The following is a 25,300-nucleotide window of genomic DNA, read 5'->3' as shown; positions in this document are numbered from 1 at the left end:
TGTACACACGTCATGACCCAGCAATTTCACGCCGAGGTATATATTCCCCGGAAGACATGTGCAGGAATGTTCATACAGCATTGTTCTTAATGGCCCCAAATTGGAAATGAGCCAAGTGTCCATAAACAGCAGAATGGATGAACCAATTGAGGGATATGTCACAGCAAAGAAAATTAACCGACTTCAGCTAGAGGGAAGACATATCAACATGGATGAGTCTTGTAACGTTGGGCAAAAGAATACACACTACATAACTCAGGAGTACACAGTGAGTAGGAACAGCTTGTTTGGGGTATGGGGGGGTTCTGGTGCTGGCAATACTCGGTTTCTTTACTTGATTTCTAGCCATCTGTTAATCTGTACATATGTTTATGCACTTTCTTATATGAATATTATATTTTACAATTTTTAAAATATTTTTAAAAAGCAAGCAAGCAATTGGCTAACATAGGATGGACTGCTGATGTATACATGCAATTCTGGAACCAGAAAAGACTTTTGAAAAGTACTTGTTTAATTAAAACTTTCCCCATGTTTTACTGTAAACAAAGAAAGGATAAAACAAAGGGTTTTCTTCGATGGTTATGGACAGAGAAGTACTGTACTTATTCACGTACTGTCCTGGATACAAAAAACGTATATAATATTTCCTTTCCTTAAGGGGTTCACAACCTCTTTGATTATATAAACACAAAGGAAGCAAAATTGCAAGTAGTACAATATATGATTATGCCTAAACGAGCCATAGAAGGAGAGGACGGTGTTGAGGTCCAACCAAGTACCAAGGAAGTAAAGACAGAAACTACTCAGAGTTTCTTCCTGCCAATATGAAAAGAGTGAATAAGATGGTAGCAGCAGAGTTAAAATACAACTGAATCTGTAAACCAGGCTGTCCGCTTTTGTTTTCCTTCTCCTTCTGCGTGTTTGGGAATAGCCAGCAGGCACTGAGTGCTTATGCTGTGCCACTGTTCATGCATTCCTTAATGCATCTCACGAATCCTTCGAAGGCAAGTGCTACTGTTATTCTATTCTAGAGACGAAGAAACTGGGGCAGAGAGGTCAGGTAACTTGTCAAAGGTCACACCGCTAGTCGGCTTGAAAAGTCAATATTTAAAAATCACTATCTCGCCCACGTCCAGCAAAGACCAATGAGAAGATGCTTGCGCAAGGCGGCCCCGCCCCGGAACTCCTCGAGAGCTCCGCCCCGCCCCGCGCGCCCCGTAAGTCGAGCAGCCGAAGAAACACAGGAAGTGACGGAGTGCCCACACTTGCTATGGCGGCCGCTCTGCCGCCGGCCGCCCGCTGAAGCCGAGGGCGGAACTGGCGGAAGTGACATTATCAACGCGCGCCTGGAGTTCAGGAGGGTCGAGAAGGGTCGCCGTGGCGGGTGCCTGGGCCGCCTGCGGCTTAGCTTCGTGTCCGCGGCCGTTAGCAGTCTCTGCCGGGACTCCAGGTAACAGCCCTCCTCGCGTCTCCTCTTCTCCGAGGCCTCGTGCAGAGGCGGCCGCTACAGCGCGGCCGGGGCGATGGCGGGAGCAGATACGGAGGGGGCGCGCAGGCCGCGCGGGGACCGTCCTCTGCTCGGGCCTGTACCGGCCGCGTCCCGCCGGCGGCTCGAAAGCGGCGTCCCGGGGCGGGGGCGGGGGCGGGCGCGGGCGGCGGGGGTGGGCGGTCCGCGCGGCCGGGGCCCGGGGACCTCGGTTATGCAGTCCGTGTCTCCTCCACGAGGTTGGAAGGCGATTCCCTCTGGCCGGTGCCACCTGTCTTGCTCCCAGCAGACGTGGTTTTGGTATAAAGTTGCGCTTGAGATTGTTCTAAGGTTTTTCCAGAAGCCAGAGATTCGGGCTCGGGAGCGCGTAAGAGTTAAATGCACGCCGCTTTATTCACAAGGCCTCCCGGTCGAGGCCCTGGCCAGCGTGGTTTTCCGCTTTAGAAGTCTGGGTAGGCTACTCTACGAAAAGCGGGTGCTCGATTGAGTTGTATGGACACCAGGAGACTGCGCAGCATTAACTGATTCTTCTCCCTTACCAGTAATTGTGTCCAAACAGTATGGAATATGATGCTTCAGTTTCCAAAAGATGAAGACACTTTGCAGACAGCTTTCTTTCCTAAGTTAGTGCAGGAATCACTGCGGTTTTCACGACACCGGCGAGGGGAGATGGTCAGTGCCATCACTGGGAGTGAGCCATGAGCGCTGAACAACGTAACATCAGGCCCCAACCCAGGAACTCAGGTTTCTTCTTAGACTGGCAGTTTGCAGAAAGGAGTCTGAAGCCATCAGCTTCAGCTTCTGCATAAATTGCTAGTCATATTTGTGAGTGCTTTAAATCCCACCCTCCCGGTCTCTAGCAGGGCCTGCTTTAAATTGAACTTGCAGCCTCCAGTTTTACCTCATCGAATTCATTCACACTCTCGCCAAAGGAGATCTACTCCTCTGCCGTTCAAAATTTGGTCCCTGCTCTTACTGCTTATGTGATAATGACTAAGACTCCTGATAATGTGACCCCACTTGTATTTGCCAACTCATCCCCTGCAGGAGCCTTCCATACAGTCGTGCCAAGCTTGTTGCTTGGGTACTGCGTGCTCTTTCAATCTTCGTCTCTCTTTTGCGTGTTCCATCTTTCTTTTGCGTCAAGAGCTGATTTGTAAATTCCTCCTCACCTTACTAGACTCGTCAGATGCTCCCTGCTTTGTGAAAATACCCCTTGTTAGAACACATGGCCCTTATCTTATCTTTTCTTCCAGCGCATGTGTGCATTTATTCATGATCGTGTACCATCCGCCAGGCTCGGTGCTAAGTGCAGGGATTACAGACTTGTGTGCTTTTTTCTGCACTCAAGGAACTTAGCATAGTGCATATCTGTTGTTATAGCACTTAAGCTTTGCCCTATAGCAATTATTTGCATACCCTTCAGATGGAACTGTGATGCCAAAGACTGCATATCCTGTTCATTTTTATGTTTGCAGCACTTCTATTGTTTTTAATTATAGGATGATACTGTTGTTATTATAGGATGCCAAAAAACGCTAATTTTCTTACATCTCATATTTTCTTTTTTCTTTTTTTTGAGGAAGATTAGCCCTGAGCGAACATGTACTGCCAATCCTCCTCTATTTGCTGAGGAAGACTGGCCCCAAGCTAACATCCATGCCCTTCTTCCTCTACTTTATATGTGGGACGCCTTCCACAGCATGGCTTGCCAAGCTGTGCCATGTCCACACCCAGGAGCCAAACCAGCAAACCCCGGGCTGCCGAAGCGGAACGTGTGCACTTAACTGTTGCACCACTGGGCTGGCCCTATGTTTTTGAAGCAGAGTTTTTATTTTTTATTTTTGGTCTGTTTTTTAGTGATGAGTGCGTAAGATATATAATCTTTGGGGTCCTTTGTCCTTTCAAAGTGATTGCGAGATTCTTACGTTCATCCAACAAATATGTGTGTCTTTGACATATAGCTTGTAACTTTGAGACCTATGCATTCTGCGTGGGAATATTTTATTAAATGATAATGTTTAAGCTGAAATCTAGTAATAGCTAACATTTATCCTGTGCGTGCTACATGTGGTGACTGGACGTGTTCTTGATGTGTCAATCAGTCAGTCCTATTTGATTCAATCAGTTCTCAGCAACCCTGGGCAAGTTAGGGATCCCCATCTGAACTAAACTGAACAAAAAGGTCTTTCGACAGTCCCTTGCTTCTTTGGTCTAAGAGTAATTTCAGATGTGTAGCCAGTAAAGAGATGATGACGTAAGGAGAGCCAGACACAGGCACAGTTTGTATTTATGTGTTCTAAAGAGGTAAAGTTATTGTGTATACAAAAATATGATATTGTATTTATTTTTGTCTATACAGCTTCTATCACTGTTTTATTAAGGTAGCAGCTCAATAAATGATCACATTAAAGTGTATTGGATCCAATTCAATATTTTGGAACTTAACTTATCCACCCAAGACATGATGGAGGATGTAAAACTGATTGGCATGTTTAAAAATCTGAACTTGGCCTAATAGCACTGTCTAGACATTGCTTAATAAATATTTCTGTTCAGATATGATAGTTTGCTCAGAAATTCATTTTCTCTGGGTATTTTGCTCTGAAACTTTTTAATGTTGATTATGACACCTTAATTTTGAACACTGTAAGAGTATTTAAATTAAACATGTAACAAAACGATTTTTCTATTGGCAGTTTTGCATGCAGTCACAGGAAATGTGGAAGGAATAAGATTTCAGCATTATAAGGTAAAAAGAAATGTATTCCAAAAGAGCTTCATTGGTTTTTTTGTTGTTTTTTTGTGTAACCATGAAACTGGTTTATAAGCCTGTCCAGCTTACCTATATTCTTACATTAAACTTCAAACCTTTTTTAAGACAGCGTCACTGTTTCTTGGTGTATGTGAAGATAACCCAGAGAGCTGAGGAAGTTGCTAAGAAGAGTGTGCTGGGGATGGTCCAGGAAAAGACCGAATGCTGAGGCGAGTTCCAGTCCAAAGGGTTTTGATTTGCTAAGAAGAAAGTGAGCGTCATGGATCAGAACAACAGCCTGCCGCCTTATGCTCAGGGCTTGGCCTCCCCTCAGGTAACACAGCTGGACGGGGGCACAGGTGGGACAGATGTCCCTCCTGGAGACGGTGTAAAAGGGAAGGAAGGAATTGAACAATCTGCTGTTGAAAATGGATTTGTATTTCTTTAAACCTCCCTTATTTTGTTGAGAAGTTCTTTTAGGCTTTGGACAGGCATGATAGTGTTTAATTTGGGGAGTTTCTTTGGAAGCTAAAATATGTATTTGTCCATAAAAATGTGATCTTTTCATAAACACTTATGAAAGTGTTCCAAGTGATTATTATAGGGTCTTTGATTTTGAAAATAAGTCACCAAATCATTTTCTAATTTTATCTTTTTATCTATTTTTATCTTTTTGTCTTGTTTAAGGTTCCAAATAACATGTCTATGTTTAAAAGTTTTAAATAACCTCTGTTGAAGTATAATTTACATACAATAAAAACACCTGCTTTAAGTGTATGTTTTGATAATCATACACCCCTGTGTAAGTTATAGAACAATTCAATTACCCTAAAAAAATCCCTTCCTGCCCCTTTGCAGTCACTCCCCTAACCCCAGGCAGCTACTGCTTTCTAGAGCTAAAGATAGTTTTGCCTAGTCTAGAATTTCATGCAGATGGAATCAAACCAGTACGTGCTTTCTTTGTGTCTGTCTTCTTTGCCCCGCATGACGTTTGTATATCAGCAAAGTCCTTTCTGTTGCCAAGTAGTGCTCTACTGTGTGGATATACAACAGTTTGTTTACCCATTCTCCAGTTGTGGACATTCAGCGTGCTTCCAGGTTGGGGCTATTATGAATAAAGGCGCTGTAAACATTTGTGCACAGGCTTTGTGTACACTGTATTTTTACTTCTCTTGGGTAGATGCTTGGGCATGGGATTGCTAGATCATATGGTAAGTGTATGTTTCATTTTTTAAGACACTGCCAAACTGTATTCTAAAGTTCCACCAGCAGCATGTGTGAGTCCTAGTCGCTCCACAGCCTCACCAACACTTGGGTTTTTTTACTTTTAGCCATTCTGGTGGTTGCTTAGTAGTATTTCTTTATGGTTTTAGTTTGCATTTTCCTGGTCACCTATGATCTTGAGCATCTTGTCAAGTGCTTATTAGCCATTTATGTATCTTATTTGTAAAGTGTACTTCGTATCTTTTACTTATTTTTTACTGGTTTATTCATCTTTTATTGAACTGTAATTGTTCTTTATGTATTCTAATACAAGTCCTTTCTCAGATACATGTATTGTAGATATTTTTCCCAGTCTGTGGCTTATGTTTTAATTTTCTTAATGGTGTCTTTCAAAGAGTTGAAGTTCTTAATTTGTTCTAACGTCCATTTATCAGTTTTACTTCATGGTTAGTGCATTTGTGTCCTGTCTAAGAAATCTGCCTACTCAAAGTCTTAAGGATTTTTCTCCTCATAGTTTTAGCCGTTACATGTATGTCTGTGATCCATTTTGAGTTCATGTTTTTGTATGACATAAAGACAGACCTTTCAAAGCCTTACTCTTACTAAATTAATGTAACCTGAATTTTTTCCTAGCCAATATTTTTGTAGAAATAAGTAATAGGTGCAACAGACTGACGCCTGTAGTGTCAGGGCTGCAGTATATATTTGGTCTCCTCCTCTCATTTTCTTTCTTTGCCTATGTTGGTGAAACAACTTAACGTAAATATTTTAGATATTTTTAGTTTATACTTTCTGCCAAATAAAGTGAAGGAAGTGGGAAAGGATGGCTCTTTTTTGGGTCCTGCACCCATTTGAGAATCAGCCCGTGAAAACTGTGGATCTCTCCATGCAGACATGTTGGTGTAATTCTGAGGGGCTCACAAAGCCGTTACAAGCTCTGCAGGCCCCATGGCTCCACGGCTTCTGGTGTTGTGGGAAAGCACGGGGCTGGGTGTCAGGAAAACTTGGTTGTGATCTTGGCTCATCTAATGATATCTATGTCTTGGGCAAGCCATTTAACTTCTCTTGGTGTCAGTTTTCTTGTCTTTAATGTGGGAAGACCAGCATCTGTTTTCCCTTTCCCGAAGGGCTGCTGTAGAACTCGGGTGAATTAATGAATATAGCAATGTCTGGAAAAGTTTAGAATCATTATGGAAAAGCATATTGATATTCTGATAGATGCATTGGATTTTGTTGATTTAAAGTTTTGGGAGAGCAAATGATCAGCCTTTTCGAATAGTATTCTAGTAATCGTCATTATCATTACTAACACTTCAGAGTTTTCTATGTGCCTGTCATGTTGAATGGTTTAAGTGGATATCTCTAGGGTAACCATATAATTTTTCATTTAAACTGGGACAGATGCCTTGAGAGGGAAACTGGGTCCTTCCAGGTGGTATGCGGGGATAGTAGTCTAAACAAGGATGTGTGGTCACTCTGCTTGTCTCCCTTATTCTTTCTAACAATCTTAGAGCCTTATTGTCCCTTAGGTATGCCTAAACAGTTGAGCAGCTTCCTCGAGTTCTCACGTGTAGTAAGTAGCAGAGTTGGATTTGATACCCAGGTCTAATCGCAAATCCTAAGCTCTTAGGCACCATGTTAGCGTGAAGAAGAAAGTGATGTCTCTAAGAACAATAGGTTCCTCCCTATTAATGCTTAATAACCCCGTTTATACTCGGAAGGTGTCTGTCTTTGCATGTGTCACATGCTCTTCTACCAGGCAAGTCCTGCAAACACTCAACACCGGCCTGCCTAACCCGTTGTTCTCCTGACTCTCCACAGGGTGCCATGACTCCTGGAATCCCTATCTTTAGTCCTATGATGCCTTACGGCACAGGACTGACTCCACAGCCTATTCAGAACACCAATAGCCTGTCTATTTTGGAGGAGCAGCAAAGGCAGCAGCAGCAACAGCAGCAGCAGCAGCAGCAGCAGCAGCAGCAACAGCAGCAGCAGCAGCAGCAGCAGCAACAGCAGCAGCAGCAGGCAGCGGCAGCAGTTCAGCAGTCGACATCCCAGCAGGCGACACAGGGGGCCTCGGGCCAGACACCACAGCTCTTCCACTCGCAGACTCTTACCACTGCACCCTTGCCAGGCACCACGCCCCTGTACCCCTCCCCCATGACCCCCATGACCCCCATCACCCCTGCCACGCCAGCCTCCGAGAGCTCTGGGATTGTGCCGCAGCTACAGTGAGTACTTGTGTTGTCCTCGGCCTTGCCCTGGGGGGGTTCCTTGGAGCTGTTGTTGTTTTCAGGTGGATTGACTTCTTTAAGGGTGTGGCGCTAATGGTAATCGTGTGTCAGAATCTGCTTTCTCTGTGCCCAAGAGAGGGAAGCAGAGCTGTCTTAGTGAGTTAGCGTGCTCAGCGAGAGGCTCTTAGAACATCTTCAGAAATCCGCCAGCTTGTGTTTGTGTACTTGGGCCTATGAAATCCTGCTTGGATTTCATTGTTGTTGTCACAGACATTTCCCTGTAGCTGATTTGCTAAATCAAGCCTTATGTAGTCTCCTTCCTTTGTGATGTTTTAGGTCTTTGGGAAAATTAATTGCTTAGTCACAGATTCAGTATAGTTCACAGTGGTCCTTGTTTTTCTTCATTGGTGTTTTGAGGGCTGCATATAAATCTTAGAAGAGCTATGTCCTTCCCACAAGCGGAGGACGGCTGTTCTTGCCCTAAGTGGATTTCTGTCCCTAAATCGAGAGGGTCCCATATGTAACAGGATAGGAGGGGTAGGACGAAATCTCTCCTTTCTAAAAAGCACAAATATTCCGTTGTACCTATCAGTGAGAAGTGTATAGCTTTTGTTTTTAGGAAGCTTGTGGCCAAATCAAGGGGTTATTTGAATAACTGCATCACCCAGGTTCCTTGTAGGCCATTTCTCATCCTTTTTAGAACTAAGTAGTGTTTAGTCATGGTTTCTCTTATCCAAAGACGTAAATCTTGGCTCAGGTATTTATTTGATCTGACACAATTTTAATTTTAATGATTTTTGAGAGATAAGCACTTGTTAGTTCACTTTTCTCAACACCATTTCCTGTTGGCTTGCGCACTTGTCTGCCTCCTGGGGACACTTAAGTTTGCACCTCTGATTTAAATCATAAATTATAACCAGTTTGGATGGGGTGTTTGCTTCTTGCTGGCACCTTAATCTTTCTGGTATTCCACAAAGTGTTCAGTCGGCCACATTACTGAGTTTCCACTATCTGCTAAGAGCCCTACTGAGTGGGAATCCAGTGGCCTCTAAATCTTAATAGCCTTATGAAGAATTAGGGTAAATATTCAATTAATGAAAATGTATGAGAATACCTTTTTAAGATTCTGGAAAGATAGCAGGGTAGGACAACCCGAAATCAGTCTCCCCACCCAGACAACAATTGTACTGGCAGAATCAGTCTGATATAACTAGTTTGGAACTCGAGTCTGTTGAAGGCTTGGAACTGCCAGGGTAAGGTTTGGATGGTGAATTGCAGTCAGTTTTGGTCAGTGTCAGCTCTTAGCACAGGAACAGCTACCCATCCTCCACCCCCAACTCCCTGGCAGGCAGCGGTGCAGGTGTTCCTGGAGCAGCTTGCACACAGACTGTGGGAGCCAGGGTGGGTGAAAGGACCCTGTCCTACAAATATTGTGGTTCTGTTCTCTGTTCACTGATTGCTGCTGCTGATCACAGAGGTGCAGACAAAGAGACAGGCAGCCATTGTTGCACTTCCCCCCATTGTTGCAAGCCCCTCCTCCTCTGGCTGAAGTGACTTCTAGGGGATTTAAAATGTCATTGCCCTTCCCCCCACCCTCACTTACCTATTTTCCTCTTTTGGGAGCCAGACATCAAAGACTGGGATGTTCCAAACCAACTGCATTCACAGGGAAAAAAGTGATGTGCATGCCCAAGGAAAGGCTAGAAAAGACCTGAGAAGACCTCAGGCTGATCCACAGCACAGATAGCCTACAACAATCAAAAAAACAAAAATAACAAAAACAACTAACCCTGGAGAAGGGGGAGAATCTGATTTCCAGAATTGCCGCATTTCTAGATTCAGATGTCCACTGTCCAACAAAAAGAAGACTCACAAAGAAACAGAAAAGTATGGCTCATTCAAAGGGAAAAACAATTCAACATAATCTGTCCCAGAGAAAGACCTAATGACAGATATACTAGGCAAAGACTTTAAAACAACTGTCCTAAAGATGTTCAGAGAACTAAAGGAAGATGTGGAGAAATAAAAAAAGAATGATGTGTGAGCAAAATGGAAATGTCACTAATGAGCTATAAGGCCTAAAAAGAAACCAGAAAGGAATTCTGGATCTGGAAAGTATGATATTTGAAGTGAAAAAATTCACTAGAGGGATTCAAAGACAGATTTGAGCAGGCCGAAGAAAGAATCAGTGAACTCGAGGATAGGACAACAGAAATTATCGAGGCTGAGGAAGAGAAAGAAAAAGGATTGAAGAAAAATGAACAGAGCCTAAGGATCCTGGGGGACACCATGAAGCAGACCAATGTACACATTGTAGGTGCCCCAGAAGGAGGAGAGAGAGAGAAAGGGGCAGAGAGAATGTCTGAAGAAATAATGGCTGAGAACTTCCCACATTTGATGAAAGACATGAATATGAACATTGAAGCAGCTCAACGAACTCCACACAAGGTGAATTCAGAGACACCCACTCTGAGACACATTATAATCAGACTTTCAAAATACAAAGAGTGAATCTTGAAAACAGCAAGAGAGAAGGGAATCATCACATACAAGCAATGCTCAATAGCAGAATCAGCAGATTTCTCATCAGAAACTTTGGAGGCCAGAAGACAGTGGACCAATAGATTCAAAGTGGGAAAGTAAAACTGTCAGCCAAGAGTCCTATATCTGGTAAAACTGTCCTTCAAAAGTGAGGGAAAAATCAAGACATTCCCAGTTAAACAAAAGCTGAAACAGTTTATAGTTCATGGCCACTACACCTGCCCTGGAAGAAATGCTCAAGGGAGTTCTGCTGGATGAAATGCAACCATACCAGAGGGCTCCTCCAAGCCGTATTGAGAAATAAAGATCTCATTAAAGCCAAGTACATCATTTATAAAGCTAGGATTATTGTAACAATGGTGTGTAACTTTACTTTTTGTTTTCTACATAATTTTAAGAGACTAATACCTCTTAAAGAAAAGAAAGCAATTGTTAGCGTAAAGCTAGTATTACTATAACTTTGGTTTGTAACTCCAGATCTTGTTTTCTATATAATTTAAAAGACTAGCGCATTTTAAATAATGATTAGTTTATGTTTGGGTCACACGATGTATGAAGATGTAGTTTTGTGACATCAGTAACCAAAAGGGGTGGGGACAGAGCCCTAAAGGAAAAGAGTTTTTGTACGTTACTCAAGTTAAGCTGCTATGAATTCAAATTAGAATGTTACAACTTCAGGATGTTAAATGTAATCCCAATGGTAACCACAAAGAAAATAGCTTAGAATAGACACGAAAAGAAATTAAGAAGTAGCTTAAGTATTTCACTTTAAAAATCAACTAAACACGAAAGAAGAGAGGAATGCAGGAAATGAGGGACAAAGAAGCTATAGGGCATACGGAAAACATCTTATCAGTAATTATTTTACATGTAAGTGGATTAAACTCTCCAGTCAAAAGGGAGAGATTGGCAGAATGGATAAAAACAAATGATCCAACTATATGCTGTCTACCAGAGACCCAGTTAAGATCCAAAGACACAAACAGGTTGAAAGTAAAAGGATGGAAAAAGATAATCTATGGAGATTGTAAACAGAAGAGAGCAGGAGTACCTATACTAATATCAGACAGAACAGACTTTAAATCAAAAAAGATTACAGGAAACAAGAATATTACATATTAATGAAACGTTCAATATAGCAAGGAGATAGAATAATTATAAACCTTTGCATACCTAATGACAGACCATCAAAATATATAAGGCCCAAATCGACAGAATTGAAGGAAGAAATAGACAATTTTACCATAATAGTTGGAGACTTTAGTATCCCACTCACGATACTGGATAGAACAATCAGACAGATGATAACTAAGGAGACAGAAGACTTAACACAATAAACCAACTGGATCTAACAGACGTGTACAGAACACGCCACCCAACAGCAGCATGCACACTATTTTCAAGTACACATGGGAAATTTTCTAGGATATACCATGTGTTAGGCCACAAATTAAGTCTCAGTAAATTTTAAAAGATAGATATACAAAGGATCTGACCAAAATGAGGTGAAGTTAGAAATTAATAACACAAAGAAAACCGGAAAATTTACAAAATTTTAGAAATTAAACAGCACACTTTTAAATAGCCACGGATCAAAGAAGAGATTACAAGGGCAATTAGAAAATACTTAGATTACAGATGGCAACTAGATTTTGGTGGTGAACATGATGTAGTCTATACAGAAGTTGAAATATAATGATGTACACTTGAAATGTACATAATGTTATAAACCAATGTTACCTCAATAAAAAAAAGAAAGAAAGAAAAAACATCTTAGAGGTAACGCCTTAAATCTTTCAACATTGAGTATTATGTTTGCTGTGGGTTTTTCACATATGACTTTTATTATGTTAAGATAATTTCCATCTGTCCCTATTTTGTTGAGTGTTTTTATCATGAAAGGGCAGTGAATTTTGTCAAATGCTTTTTCTGCATCATGATGGATCAGGTGTTTTTTTTCGTTCTTCACTTTGTTGTTCCAGTGCTTTTCATTGATCAATTTTCATGTTTAACCATCCGTGTATTCTAGGAATTAATCCCATTTGGTCATGGTATATAATCCTTTTAATATGCTGCTGAATTCTGTTTCCTAGAAGTTTCTTGAGCATTTTTGCTTCAGTGATCACAGGGACATTGGTCTGTAGTTTTCTTTTCTTGTAGTATCTTTGCCTGGGTTTGGCGTCAGCATAATGCTGGCCTCAATGAACGAATCAGGAAGGGGAAGGGTGCCAAGACTATCCAGTGGAGAAAGGACAGTCTTTCAACAAATGGTGCTGGGAAAACTGGATGTCTACATTAAAGGATGAAGTTGGACTCTCATTTAACACCATATACAAAAATTAACTCAAAGTAGATCAAGGACCTAAATGTAAGACCTAAAACAAATTAAACTTTGAGAAGAAAACAAGACAAAAGCTCCATGACATTGGACTTGGCAGTGATTTCCAAGATATGACACCAAAGGCACAGGAACAAAAGAAAAAACAGACAAATTAGACTTCATGAAAATTAAAAAAAATTGTACATCAAAAGACTCTATCCACAGAGTAAAAAAGCAACCCACAGAATGGGAGAAAATATTTGCAAATCATGTATCGTATAAGGGATTAATATCCAGAATATATAGAGAACTCCTAAACCTTAACAGCAAAAACTAAACTGCCTGATTCACAAAAAGGGCAAAGGAGTTGAATAGACATTTCTCCAGAGAAGATACACGAATGGTCAATAAGGACATGAAAAAATGTTCAACATCAGTAATCATTAGGGAAATGCAAATCAAAACTACAGTGAGATACCACCTCACACTTATTAGGATGACTAAAATTAAAAAAAAAAAAACAGTGCAAGTGGCAAGGAGGTAGAGAAGTTGGAATCCTTGTGCACTGTTGGTGGGAATGTAAAATGGTACGGCGACTGTGGAAAACAATATGGAGGTTCCTCAAAAAATTGAAGTAGAATTACCATATGACCCAACAAGACCACTTCTGGGTATATACCCAAAAGAAGTGAAAGCAGGGTCTTAAAGAGATGTTTGTACAACCATGTTCATAGCCATATTATTCACAATATCTAAAATAGGGAAGTGACCCAGATGTCCTGGACAGATGAATGGATAAGCAAAACATGGTATATTCATACAGTGGAATATTCTTTAGCTGTAAAAAGGAAAGGAGTTCTGCAGTATACTACAATGGGGAACCTTGAGGGCATTATGTTAAGTGAAATAAGCCAGTCACAAAAAGACAAATACTATATGATCCACTTAAATGAGGTACTTAGAATAGTCAAAAGCATAGAGATAGAAGGTAAAATGGTGGTTGCCAGGGCCTGGGAAGAGGCAAGGATGGGGAGTTCGTCTTTAATCGGGACAGAGTTTCAGTTTTACAAGATGAAAAGAGTTACAGGGACGGATGGTGGTGGTGGCTACACACAATGTGAATGTATTGAATACCACTGAACCGTACACTTAAAAATAGTTGAGAGTCAATTTTATGTTATGTGTATTTTAACACAATTTTCATACAAAGAGGAAAAAAATACATTTAACAATTATATGACTGAATTTGTGATAGATGCACCAAAATTTACTTGGTTCCGTTCATAAGTGGTTAAATGCTGAAGGCAAGTGTGTATATAAAATTGGAAGGAAATAGGTGATGAAGAAGTGGAAACATTCATTGAGTTGGTCATCCTAATTGGCCTTACAGTTGTGCATTAAAGAAGACAACATCCTCTTTTCAACCAAATGGTAAGCTATCAAAAGTATTGTATTTTGACAGTACAAGAGAACAAACCAGAAACAGCAATGAGCCAGCACTGATTCGAGATGGTTTGCAATCTGGAATCGGTATTCAGAGGACAGTGATGTTCCAGGTCCATGCCTGATGGTTGGTGGGCAATTAGTTTCATTCAAAGGGCATTGCCCATTTTGAGTCCATACTTTTAAAACCAGGAAAATATAGAATAGTTCTGGATTTGCTGTATTTAAATATTTGTTAAAATTTCTAATAAACTTGCTTCTCCATTATGTAGTTATTCTTTTGTAAGTGACTCTTAAAATTATATAAGAATATTGAAAAATAAAGGTCCATTGGACCCAGATAATAAATGGTGATGTCTGTTTTTCTGGATTTACTGAGGGCTAATCAGAAGAAAAAATAGTTTTTTTCCTGTGTCAAAGATACTGAACTCTTGTTCCTGCAAAAGATACTTAATTTTGAAAGGACTAAGAAAGTCATGCCTGCATATTTCTTTATAAATAGTGTTTTTTGGGATTAGTGGTGGTGATGCTGGTGTTTCAGAGCTCAGGGATGAGTTGAGTCAGTACAGGCGGAATGCTTGGACAGGGCGCTGGAGACAAACGGCCCAGCCCTGACTCCACCATTTAGGAGCCATGTGTGTCCAGAGCAGGTGCTCCCCCATTGAAGCCTCAGCTGCTTCCTCTGAAAATGGGAATGTTAATAGTTAGGACTTCATAGTGCATCGTAAATGTGGAGTGATAATCTTTGGAAAATGCTCACCATGGTGTGTTGTACTTGTCAAACACTTAAGTCAGCAACTTTTAAAAAATTTTAATATAAAAATTAATATAAATTAGTGTAAATTTAATGAAATTCAGTTAGTTCAAGTGAAAGAATCAGATTTCTAAATATCCATCTGATACCTTATCCTGTAAAAATTAAATAACCGTGTTTTCTTTTCAAATTTCTTGCAGAAATATTGTATCCACAGTGAATCTCGGTTGTAAACTTGACCTAAAGACCATTGCACTTCGTGCCCGAAATGCTGAATATAATCCCAAGGTCAGAACAATTTTAATGTATTTCAAACTATAATAATACAGGAATTTACTTCTAAAGGTTCCTAGATCAAAAAGTTTGTATCATGCTTTAGTTTGTTGACACCAACAAAACGAGAATTTAAAGCAAAATGTGTATCATTTTTATTGAATAGCTACCATGTAAGAGACCCTAGGAATTCAGCAGTCTGCAAGATAAACTAAGTTTATAACCCATTGTGGTGGGGATCATATGAAGTTAGAGAACAACATGTATAGTCTGACTGCACTTATACTTTGAAAACTATATAGAACGACATGCTATCTGGAACTTACTTGAAAATAATCCAGTTGGAGAATTGGGAAAGGGGCACATGGATGAAACAAGATTGGCCAAAAGTTAACAATTGTTAAATTTGGATAATAAGTACAAGGAAGTTTATTACAATATATCTTTCTACCTTTGTATAACTTTAAAACTTTTTATAATAAAAAGATTAGAGGGAAAAATACCTACAAGTTTTCTGATTTTAAGAGCAATCTGAGTGTATGTTAAGTCTTTTATCCTTGCATAGTAGAAAAGCTAATTTTTTAAAAATAGTAAACATTTGCATTCAAAAATGAGTGGACATTCTTAGAGGGCCAGACAGAAACCAGGCATCTGAATCTAGAAGACGGTCAGGTCGAAGAGCTCTGAGGCAAGGTCCTGCGGAAGATAGTTCCCCCGAAGTGGGGGCATCTGTCAAAGAGTAACTCCAAGATGGATAATTAATTATTGGCATGCTCTTTATTTTTATGCAAGGGAAACCAGCATTAAATTGATTTCTTGTAACAAGGGAAAAATAAGATTTTATATCAGAAAAAGAAAAGAGAGGGTAGAAGGAAAAACTATGAATTCTGTGTGACAGGCTGTCTGTAATGTGTGTCAGCACCTCCAAGTTTTCCCAGCTTAGTGCCATGTCTTTACTGATGTCCTTCTGTGCCTCCCTTGGTTAGACTCCCTGTCCAGGTCACCCATGAGAGCTTCAGTTTTTCTTTCATATCATATCATTAGTTGAATGTCATCGTGAAACAATGACCATGTAGCAGCATTTAAGCACCTGACTGGTGGAGGAGAGGAAAAGAATAAGAATAATCATAAATATCATAAAAAATATGTGGAACTCACTTCATATCCAGTTTTTTTTAGTTTGCTTAATCCTAACTGGAAGAATTAACTCCCAAGAATCAGTTAGGAACCAAGTCTTTTTTCTCAATTAATTAATTGATTGTTCTGCTCCTCACCCCTGTGGAATATTTATCTGGGTGTTAAAAGATGTATTAACGGTCGTACAGGTACTACTTGGCTGGCCAATAAATAGCTGAGGACAATATTGTTATTATCTGGCTCTGTTTTAGCCAGTGAATTTATTATACTATGTTGAGTGAGCTGTTTCACTTGTTTTTTGAACCACAATCCAGGTCACATGTTTTAGTTTAGGAACTCCTAGCCAGGGTAGAAATCTCTTAGAAACAGTGAAATCACATTCTCGTACCCCTTTTGCTAAGTGACTATGTTGGGATCTTAATAAGATGTTTTACCTGAGGTTTTGGTTTTGAATGCTTGGAAGAGCTGGATAACAAATGTAATGGTGGAACAAACAGCAAAAAAAGGGTTAATACCAAGGGGAAGAAGTGAGAAGGAAGAGGCTGTAAATAATAAAATGAAAGTCTGTTGTCTTATCCTGGGTCTTGATTCAGAGGTCTAGGGAGGAATCTGTGTTTTCAGGAGTCATGTCTTTCAGGAGGCCGTTTAGTAGATTTCAGGTCGATCTTCCGGGAGAACCCATGTCCAGTTGGATTCTGAGCACATGCAAACTGGGGAATGTATTCTGATGCCTGAAAACAGTGTTTTAGTTGGGAGAGCCTGAAACACTTCCTTGTAGGCTGTTCGTTAGAAGGCCGACTTGCACGGATGCCTCCTCGGGCATGTGTCTGCTCCTGTGTATCGAGTAGAGATAGGTGCAGTGATGTCTTCTGTGGAGAGTAGCTCACCCCGTGGAGCAGCCGACTGGACAGGACATTGTTTGGCAGGGTCAGGGTGTGACCAGGTTGAGACTTAGGGGAGCCAGGCCAGTTCTCATAGGCCTTCCAGGAGCAGTTTCCCAGGTTGAGAATTTGTGGGGATTTTGAGGTTTGGATCACCTTGTTGTTAGCACTAAGACTTTAGGTCAAGGAAAATAAAACTGTTGTTGGAAACTTGGACTATTTTAGCCTTGGCCTTTTAACAGAGGAGAGCTTCAATCAACAGAAAAACTATTTACATACCATTATTAAGCAAATCTGAGCTTTTTGATTTGGGCATTGAATGAAATCTGAAGTGGGAGCCCAGAGCCTTGCCCTCCATTTCCGTCTTTCCTGGCCTGTGATAACTCAAGATACGACATTTCTCAGTACCCTCTTGAGCTTCTCAAGTAAAATTTCCCCACCAATATTTTTGTGAAGTCTGAATCAATGTACATATTTTTCTCTGTCATTTTCTGGTGGTGGTGGCTTTTTGTTGTGTGTCTGTGCACACACGTGTGCGCACATGCATAAGTATAAAAATTTGATAATTTTGAGTGACACCAAGCCATTTTGAGATATTTAAATAAAACAAAGAGAAAAGATAATGAGTAAGTTTCTGCCTCCCCCTCAACCTGAAAAAAGAAAGATTATCCCTTTGGTATCGGTGGTGGCCAAACCTGGTAAGAGCTGCTGTTTGCATAAGCTAGAGAAGGCACTTTCCTTAGAATGAGCTGTAATCTTACAACTGATATTTCCTTCAGGAGTCTGATTTTCTCTAAGAAGTCATGAGTGTATTTTTAATGGTTTAATTGGCAATAACCAAAGAAGATAGAAGACTCTTATTTTCATAATGACACAAACCCAAAAGCTTATCGACTATTAATATTTACTCATGAACCTCTAGTAAGATAACTATCTTAGTAGAATGAGCTATTGGTAACAGAATATTTCATAACAATATTTAGAAGTTACTGTATCAATATAAAGTATAGCTTGATTATTTTAAATATGAGTCATTATTGAATGACTCATTAGCATTTATCATCAGGATGAAACATCAGTCAAAATGAGGCAGGTTTAGATTTATTTTGATCGTCCAGAGATTTTTGTTTACTTTCTGTTAAGGGAAGGGAAGTAATGTAGATGAGTTTAGACTGGAGTAGTAGTTAACAATTAGGTAGGAAGCAGACAATAATTTTATAGAAGTGTAGGGGTGTGTTTGCCAGCTACAGCAGATAGGGAGGTTGGATAAATAAATGTTAGCTGTGGGTTGAGAAAAATCTTAAGTAATGGTCTTAGGGTGAGTTTCCAGATCTCTAAAACATAACTCTGTCTTTGTGTACAAGCGAGAAAGATCCGAAGTCAGAGTTGCTGTAATAACTGGCCAAGAAAGAAGATGGCTCATTTAGCTTTTGACACTTTTTGGTCAGCCTGGTTGAGCTAATTAATTTAAATATGGAGAACATCAAATATACCTAATCATTTTAGAACCCCTTTTTACAGTGAGAGAATAAATCTTTAGTAAGATTTTATTTTTTTTCCTTTTTCTCCCCAAAGCCCCCCCGGTACATAGTTGTGTATTCTTCGTTGTGGGTTCTTCCAGTTGTGGCATGTGGGACGCTGCCTCAGCGTGGTCTGATGAGCAGTGCCATGTCCGCGCCCAGGATTCGAACCAACGAAACACTGGGCCGCCTGCAGCGGAGCACGCGAACTTAACCACTCGGCCACGGGGCCAGCCCCAAGAGAATAAATCTTTATAGTTAACCAATGTCCATTTAGTAAACCACAAAGATACCTAGATATAAGAACAGTTCTATTATTTTGAATTTAGAGTGAGAATTTAAGAAAGAAAGATGATTTGTTAGAACTATTGAATTTTTTAAATCATTTAAAGCATTTTACCTTTGACTTTAAATACAATGTCATATTAAGATAATGCATATATCACGTTGAACTTATGATGTTAATAAACTGTAACAATTTCCTTAATAAGGAAATAAAATATATATTTCTCATTAACTATCGTACCTGGTATAGACTCAGCCATTTATATTATTACCTTAGCCAAAGCAATCCAGTGTTGTTTTCTCCAGACACAAGGAAGAGTAGGAGGCAGATAACCAAGAAATGTCTGACTGTCTGTCCATCAGTGCACATTATATATCTATTTGATGATTGTTGAAGTGGCAAGAATGGACATTACATTAATGTCACCCCTTCCACAGTTAATTGAATGGTCGTTATGTAACATAAAAATGAGAGTAAAGGGTAAAGAAAAACCGTTTTGTGACCAGTGTTTTCATCTTTATCTTAAGAAATTATCTAAATATAAAAAAAGTTTTTAAGTATTCGTCTAAGATCCTAAGGTAGTTAAGGTCTGAAAGTCACCATTTAACCACCATGGCGAGTTCGTATGATGTGTAGCATTGTAAGAATTCATCTCTATCTAGCATAATTTTATTTAGTTGAATACATAATTTTATAATTTTCTAGTCTCTAATGAAGTGATGTTAGTTATCTGACCAATAAAAGCAGTAGAGGGAATTCAGGAAATGCAAAATAATTAGGATTTTCCTGGGACTTGTGTAAACTGGAATATAGGGCTAGTATTTTTACATGGTAGTAAAATCAGGGAAGACAGAGCAGTTTTTAAACAAATTGTTAAAGCAATCTAATTGTCAAGGGTCATCTCGACTAGAAATATATGAATTTTTTCTTATGTAATTAAATACAAGATAGTAAAATTTTCTGGTTATCTGAAAGTAATTCTTTGCTTTTTATCATGTAACCTAGTAACTGAGGCCATTAATTCAACCCATGGTTGAAATATTTTCCCCATGAGTTACAAGAAAAACATGTTAAAACATAAAAAGTAGAAATTAAAAGCAAAAACTTTGATCTTGTCTTACTTTGCATTATGTAAGTGCTAATGCATTAATACTGTGTCTAAAAGTGAACTGGAAACAGGAGGTCACTTCAGTACATATTGATAATGCTTATAATCTGATTTGTTATTTCCCTCTGGAGGTAGAAAAGGTTTATCAGTTTGTCTAAAAAATCATTAATAAAACATTTATAGTTATAGAAGCTAATCATGATCATCAGCAAATATAAGGTAGAAACAGAGGCATTGGTATTTATTGATGATGTACTTAGTTGAAAAAATTTTGCAGATATTACTTATCTTCTCTTGTTGGAATGTGTGTGGATGGACACGGGTCTTGGTCTAACCTCCTTAGTAGTCACGGTTTATCTGTTCTGCTCTCTATGCAAAAGCATGTATAGCACCTGGCGATGTGAGGGAACTCTGTGTAGGAACGTGTGCGTGTCCAAGGTCCTTGTTTTCAGTTGTGATGTTCTCTGTCATTGCCTAGCTCTCCCCACAGAAACCAGCCATCTGACGTGACCTCGTTAACGCTTGTCTCTGACTGTTTCAGCGTTTTGCTGCTGTAATCATGAGGATAAGAGAGCCCCGAACCACTGCACTGATATTCAGCTCTGGGAAAATGGTGTGCACGGGAGCCAAGAGGTAGGTGTAAGCAGGTCATTCTCCTGGTCTATAGGTTCTGAAGGAAATGGTTGTATCCCATGGTTCCTAGGTATCAGGCTAATACTTTAATAAATGTGAGTGTTGCTTTCTTATTAAAATGGTTGATTCTAATCACTTTAGACAGCATTAATTTCATTTTCTTAAAACCAGGCTTGAGTTCCACATGCACGTTACAGTGCTCATTACCATATAAGTTGGTTGCATTTTCTGTATATTTGATAAATTAACATCAAAACTATTAATAAGGATCCTTTTATGTAAAGAATTTCATATATAGCACAGATTCACCAGTCAGGAATCACAGAATTTCACAGCTGAGTGTGTGAGTGCACCACGTGTGTTGGTTATAGATGCCTGCTGCCCCTGGTCGTAAATAGTCCTAATTGCGAGCGCTTGAGTTATACAGGGCTGAGGGAATGCCCCCCTCTCAGAAAGTGCTGTTGCCCTTGTTCTCTTCTGTTTGGGGTGATCCTGTCTGTGAAGATTAGTGCTTTGGGGCCTTGACTACAGTCATGTGCCGCAGAATGACGTTTTGGTCCAGGACAGACGGCACAGATGACAGTGGCCCCATAAGGTTAGTACCACGCAGCCTAGGTGTGTAGTGGGCTGTACCGTCTAGGTTTGTGTAAGTGCACTCAGTGATGTTTGCCCAGCGACGAAATTGCCTAGCGAAGCGTGTCTCAGAATGTCTCTCCGTCATTAAGCAACTCAAGACTGTATTCTAAACCTTGTCTAACAGAGCCACGTACTTGGTAGAAGGCAAAAGCTGGAGGGAAGATTAGGAACGTTAGCTTTGTAGAGCTTTTAGAAATGAAGCAAATTAAACTTTTGAAAGAAGGATAATAAAATGCAGGTGGGGGGTCATTACTTAGAGGGCTGTGGATGCCTTTGCTGCTTCTGAACTTGGAGAGTTGTCTTGTAATGGAGGGCCACTGTTGTGCATGTTTCTGACTCTGGTCTCTCAGAGTTTTTTCCGAAAGCAACACATGAGTCTGTCCCTGGCTTCCACGTAATGATTCGTTTAGGAGTCCTTTTATTTGCCTGTTTTCGCCTGGATGGAACATCAGAAACATGAGTTTATCTCAGGGGTGCTAGATGTTTGCTTCTGTCCCAGATGGCCTTTCCTGCAGTGGTTAGCTCTCTTCGTCCACAGCGTTTGCTCAGACCGAATAGTGTTATATCTAGCTGGGTGATTATTGTATCAAGGTAAGAAACTATAAATACATTTATTTTCCTCAAAGAAAAAAAAGCACTGCATGTTTGTATGCTTAATTTCTGTTGTTCCTGACCCCTGTTCTTGAGTCTTTGTGTGATCGTAGTGTTACTTTCATTCTGCTGTTTTTCCCTGAGCTCTACATTGTCATAGTTTTTGCAACAAATGTTAAAGAAATGTATAGAGACTTGACATAAAAGAGGACAGGATTAGTGTATACATTCTTTAGGTATAAATCTCATCAGTATTTTCCTATCAAAACGAAGCTTGTTAGTTTTCATCTCAGTAGGTATATGTGGACTAAAATACAATAATCAAGGTAATGGTGATGATGATATTTTACTTCATACTTGTAAAATCCATGGCTGTCAGTAATTTGGTGAATCGAAAAGGTGATCATTTATATAGGCCTACAGTTTCCTGTCAAGGACACAGGAGTACTTTATAATGAAGTTAATGTCTGTTGATCTTTTCTCTTATCGGAAGGGGGGGTGACCGGTTTACACTTTTCTTTTGAAACAACTTTCCTATTTTGGACTTTTTGTAAGTTACTCATCTGAATAATTATTTTAGCTGGCTTGGAGTATAAACACCTCACTTTTCCCTTTCCCTAGTGAAGAACAGTCCAGACTAGCAGCAAGAAAATATGCCAGAGTTGTACAGAAGTTGGGTTTTCCAGCCAAGTTCTTGGACTTTAAGATCCAGAACATGGTGGGGAGCTGCGATGTGAAGTTCCCTATAAGGCTGGAAGGCCTCGTGCTCACCCACCAGCAGTTTAGTAGGTGAGTCTGAAATGTATTGTTGTTGCTTTTGGCAACAGTTCATTTATAATCTATTTAAACACTGTTCATGATAAAACATATGCAAAATAGTATGTAGAAACAAATGATGTGGTCACAGATGTATTTATTATTGAAATTTCTTCCTGATGTCTTTGTAATATCTCTTACTGTCGCCAGCCTCCTGCTTCCCATTTCACTTAGTGACATCCAAAACTCCTTGTTACTGGGATGAATTGATTCCCATTCTGTATGTTTCATCATTTTATTGCTCAATCAATGCATTATAAATGCATGCATTAAATTCACCACCTCTTGTATCAATTTTTTCCCCAGTTGTTTGAATCTTTTCTTCTAGTCAGCATTCTATCAGATGTGCCAGCAAAGTGTGAAGTTGAGTGATAGGAATATTCTTTCCATTGGTTTCCCTGTGACTCCCTGGTGAGGACGTGCCCACCTCGGCAGCCTCTCTGCTCACAGCACCGCCCAGACTTGCCCCTCTTGCACAGGGCCTTTGTGCATCCCGCGTTTAGACCTGGCACACTCTGGTCTTACCTTTCACCCAGGAAGCTCCCACTTGCATCTCAGATATCCACCCAAGCGTCTCTTCCTCAGAGAAGCCTGTCCTGAATTTCCCACCAGGTTAAACAGACACTCATCCTAACTGTTTTCAGCCTCTCTCAACTAACAAAATGAGATCACTAGGGTTAGAATAAGACATCACAGTAGTGCATGTGGTCAGGGGAAGACTCCTTCTCCAGCCAGCGTCTTCTCTACCACTGTGGTTAGATTGCCTGACCAAAGTTAACAGCTAGAGCATATTTCCATTTAGTGGGATGAGATGGGAATGGTTAAAAGGCAAATTGTTACTATCAGATCTTAGACATAAATGATTATTGGGCTCTTACAAGTCCATATACCTAAACTTGTCCAGAATGAAGCTTGATAAGGGTCAGAGACTACAAAACCTGAAATTCTTGTTCTCAGAAAATCCAGATTCATTAGAGACAGAGTTGGCCTCACTTGGCCTCACGTCCTTTCTCCTTTGATGCTCCTTGAAGAACTGGGCTTTCCCTCCTGATTATTTTGCTGTTTACTCAGTATTTTCCCTTGTACATGTCCTCATTTTATCTAAAAGCATGGACAGCTTTTAATTTCTAAATTGTTTTTGCTGTTTTCCTTCTAGTTATGAGCCAGAGTTATTTCCTGGTTTAATCTACAGGATGATCAAACCCAGAATTGTTCTCCTTATATTTGTTTCTGGAAAAGTTGTATTAACAGGTATGTTGTAATGGCAGGTGGTATCTGAAGGTTTGAAGGGGTTTCAAGAACGGCATTTTCTCAGCGCTGAAAAGTAATTTGTGTGCCCTTTTTTCTCTTCCCCCGACCCTGACCCTGATGAGAAACATACCCACTAGAGGGCGTAAGAGGAGGGGCATCAGACCACAGTCCTGCTGATCCTTTAGTCGAAGCATGACCTTTGGTGGGGAGAGGGGGAACAGTGAGCATTACATTGGATAAGAGGTGGCGTTTTAAGTTAGAAATTGTCCTCTAAAGCTGTGGGATTCATCAGTAGTATTGTTTCTAGAAAACAGAGGAAGGTTCAGAAGAGCTTGGTCGAAGGCAGCAACTGGGAGAATAAGATTCAGCCATTTCCACTGCTGCCCTGCTGGGTTCATGACCTGGTGCAGGGACCCAGGCTGGTCACACGGGCAAACTGCAGAGAGGGAGGCCGGGTTCACCTGGGGCGTTGCTTTTGTAGGCCGTTTTAAGAAAATACTTTAAAAACAAAAATAGGATTGTGACAAGGGATCCGTCATGCATGTTTTAATGCCTGCGTCCCTTAGTCTAACTGGGTATGGAGAGAATTGTGCTTGTAGTTTCGTTTTAAAGTAATGATCTCACCTTCTTAATAGATTAAGAAATGCTATTTCAGACTCATCTCTACTCCACCTTGTCTTCGTAGGTGCTAAAGTCAGAGCAGAGATTTACGAAGCATTTGAAAACATCTACCCCATCCTAAAAGGTTTCAGGAAGACCACGTAATGGCCCTCGTATTCTCCTGCCTCCCCTACCCACTTGTTTTTTTAAAACAAATCAGTTTTGGTACATTCAAGTGGTGGTGTTGTGGACGATTTGGTGAGAAGCTGGACGTTCTAGTGGGTTGCTGTACCAGGGGGAGCTCTCCTGCTCGTGTCCCGCGGGGATGCTGCGCAGGGTGTCGTTTCTGCACAGAGGACACCGCAGCGTTACTGTAAGTTGCTCACACTGTGCTGCTATTTGGGCAGCGCTGCCCGTTAATTTATATTTAGATTTTTAAACACTTACTGCTGTTGACAGTTGGTTTAAGGGACAAAACTTTAAGTGTTAAAGCCACCTCTACAATTGATTGGACTTTTTATTTTGGCTTGTTTCTTCCCCATAAACCACAGTTTTTATATTTCTACCAGAAAAGAAAAGATCTTTTTTAAAAGTGTTGTTTTCTAATTTGTAATTCCTGGGGGTTATTTTTGTGCCAGACACATTCCGCCTTTTCAGTATTGCAGGACAGAATAGACGTATTAATGAAAACGATGGCTGTACATAATTGTTTCTTCAGAGTACTCTGTACAATAAATGCTGTTTATAAAAGTGTTAGATTGATGTTATAAATAATACCTTGTAAGATTCATGTGATCATACATGTTAA

The 25,300-nt window shown here is 40.2% G+C and overlaps 1 protein-coding gene across 2 annotated transcripts; it reads left to right on the top strand.

Annotated features, from left to right (window-relative positions):
• Positions 1 to 116: 116 nt before the first annotated feature.
• On the top strand, positions 117 to 25,248 carry TBP (TATA-box binding protein). Of its 2 annotated transcripts, none has more exons than XM_014738168.3 (9): positions 117 to 1,453; positions 4,189 to 4,241; positions 4,371 to 4,578; positions 7,290 to 7,699; positions 14,961 to 15,048; positions 20,507 to 20,598; positions 22,447 to 22,614; positions 23,798 to 23,892; positions 24,578 to 25,248. In XM_014738168.3, exons 3-9 carry the CDS (start codon positions 4,525 to 4,527, stop codon positions 24,655 to 24,657), a joined length of 987 nt encoding a protein of 328 aa, XP_014593654.2. In that variant the 5' UTR covers positions 117 to 1,453; positions 4,189 to 4,241; positions 4,371 to 4,524; the 3' UTR covers positions 24,658 to 25,248. The 2 variants fall into 2 exon arrangements, with proteins under 2 accessions (XP_014593654.2, XP_001499379.2); XM_001499329.5 differs by having other exon boundaries at positions 1,035 to 1,453; positions 4,375 to 4,578.
• Positions 25,249 to 25,300: the final 52 nt, after the last annotated feature.

The sequence above is a fragment of the Equus caballus genome, chromosome 31 (assembly GCF_041296265.1).
Source record: "Equus caballus isolate H_3958 breed thoroughbred chromosome 31, TB-T2T, whole genome shotgun sequence".
Lineage (NCBI taxonomy): Eukaryota > Metazoa > Chordata > Mammalia > Perissodactyla > Equidae > Equus > Equus caballus.
This window is presented reverse-complemented; position numbering and strand designations above follow the sequence as displayed.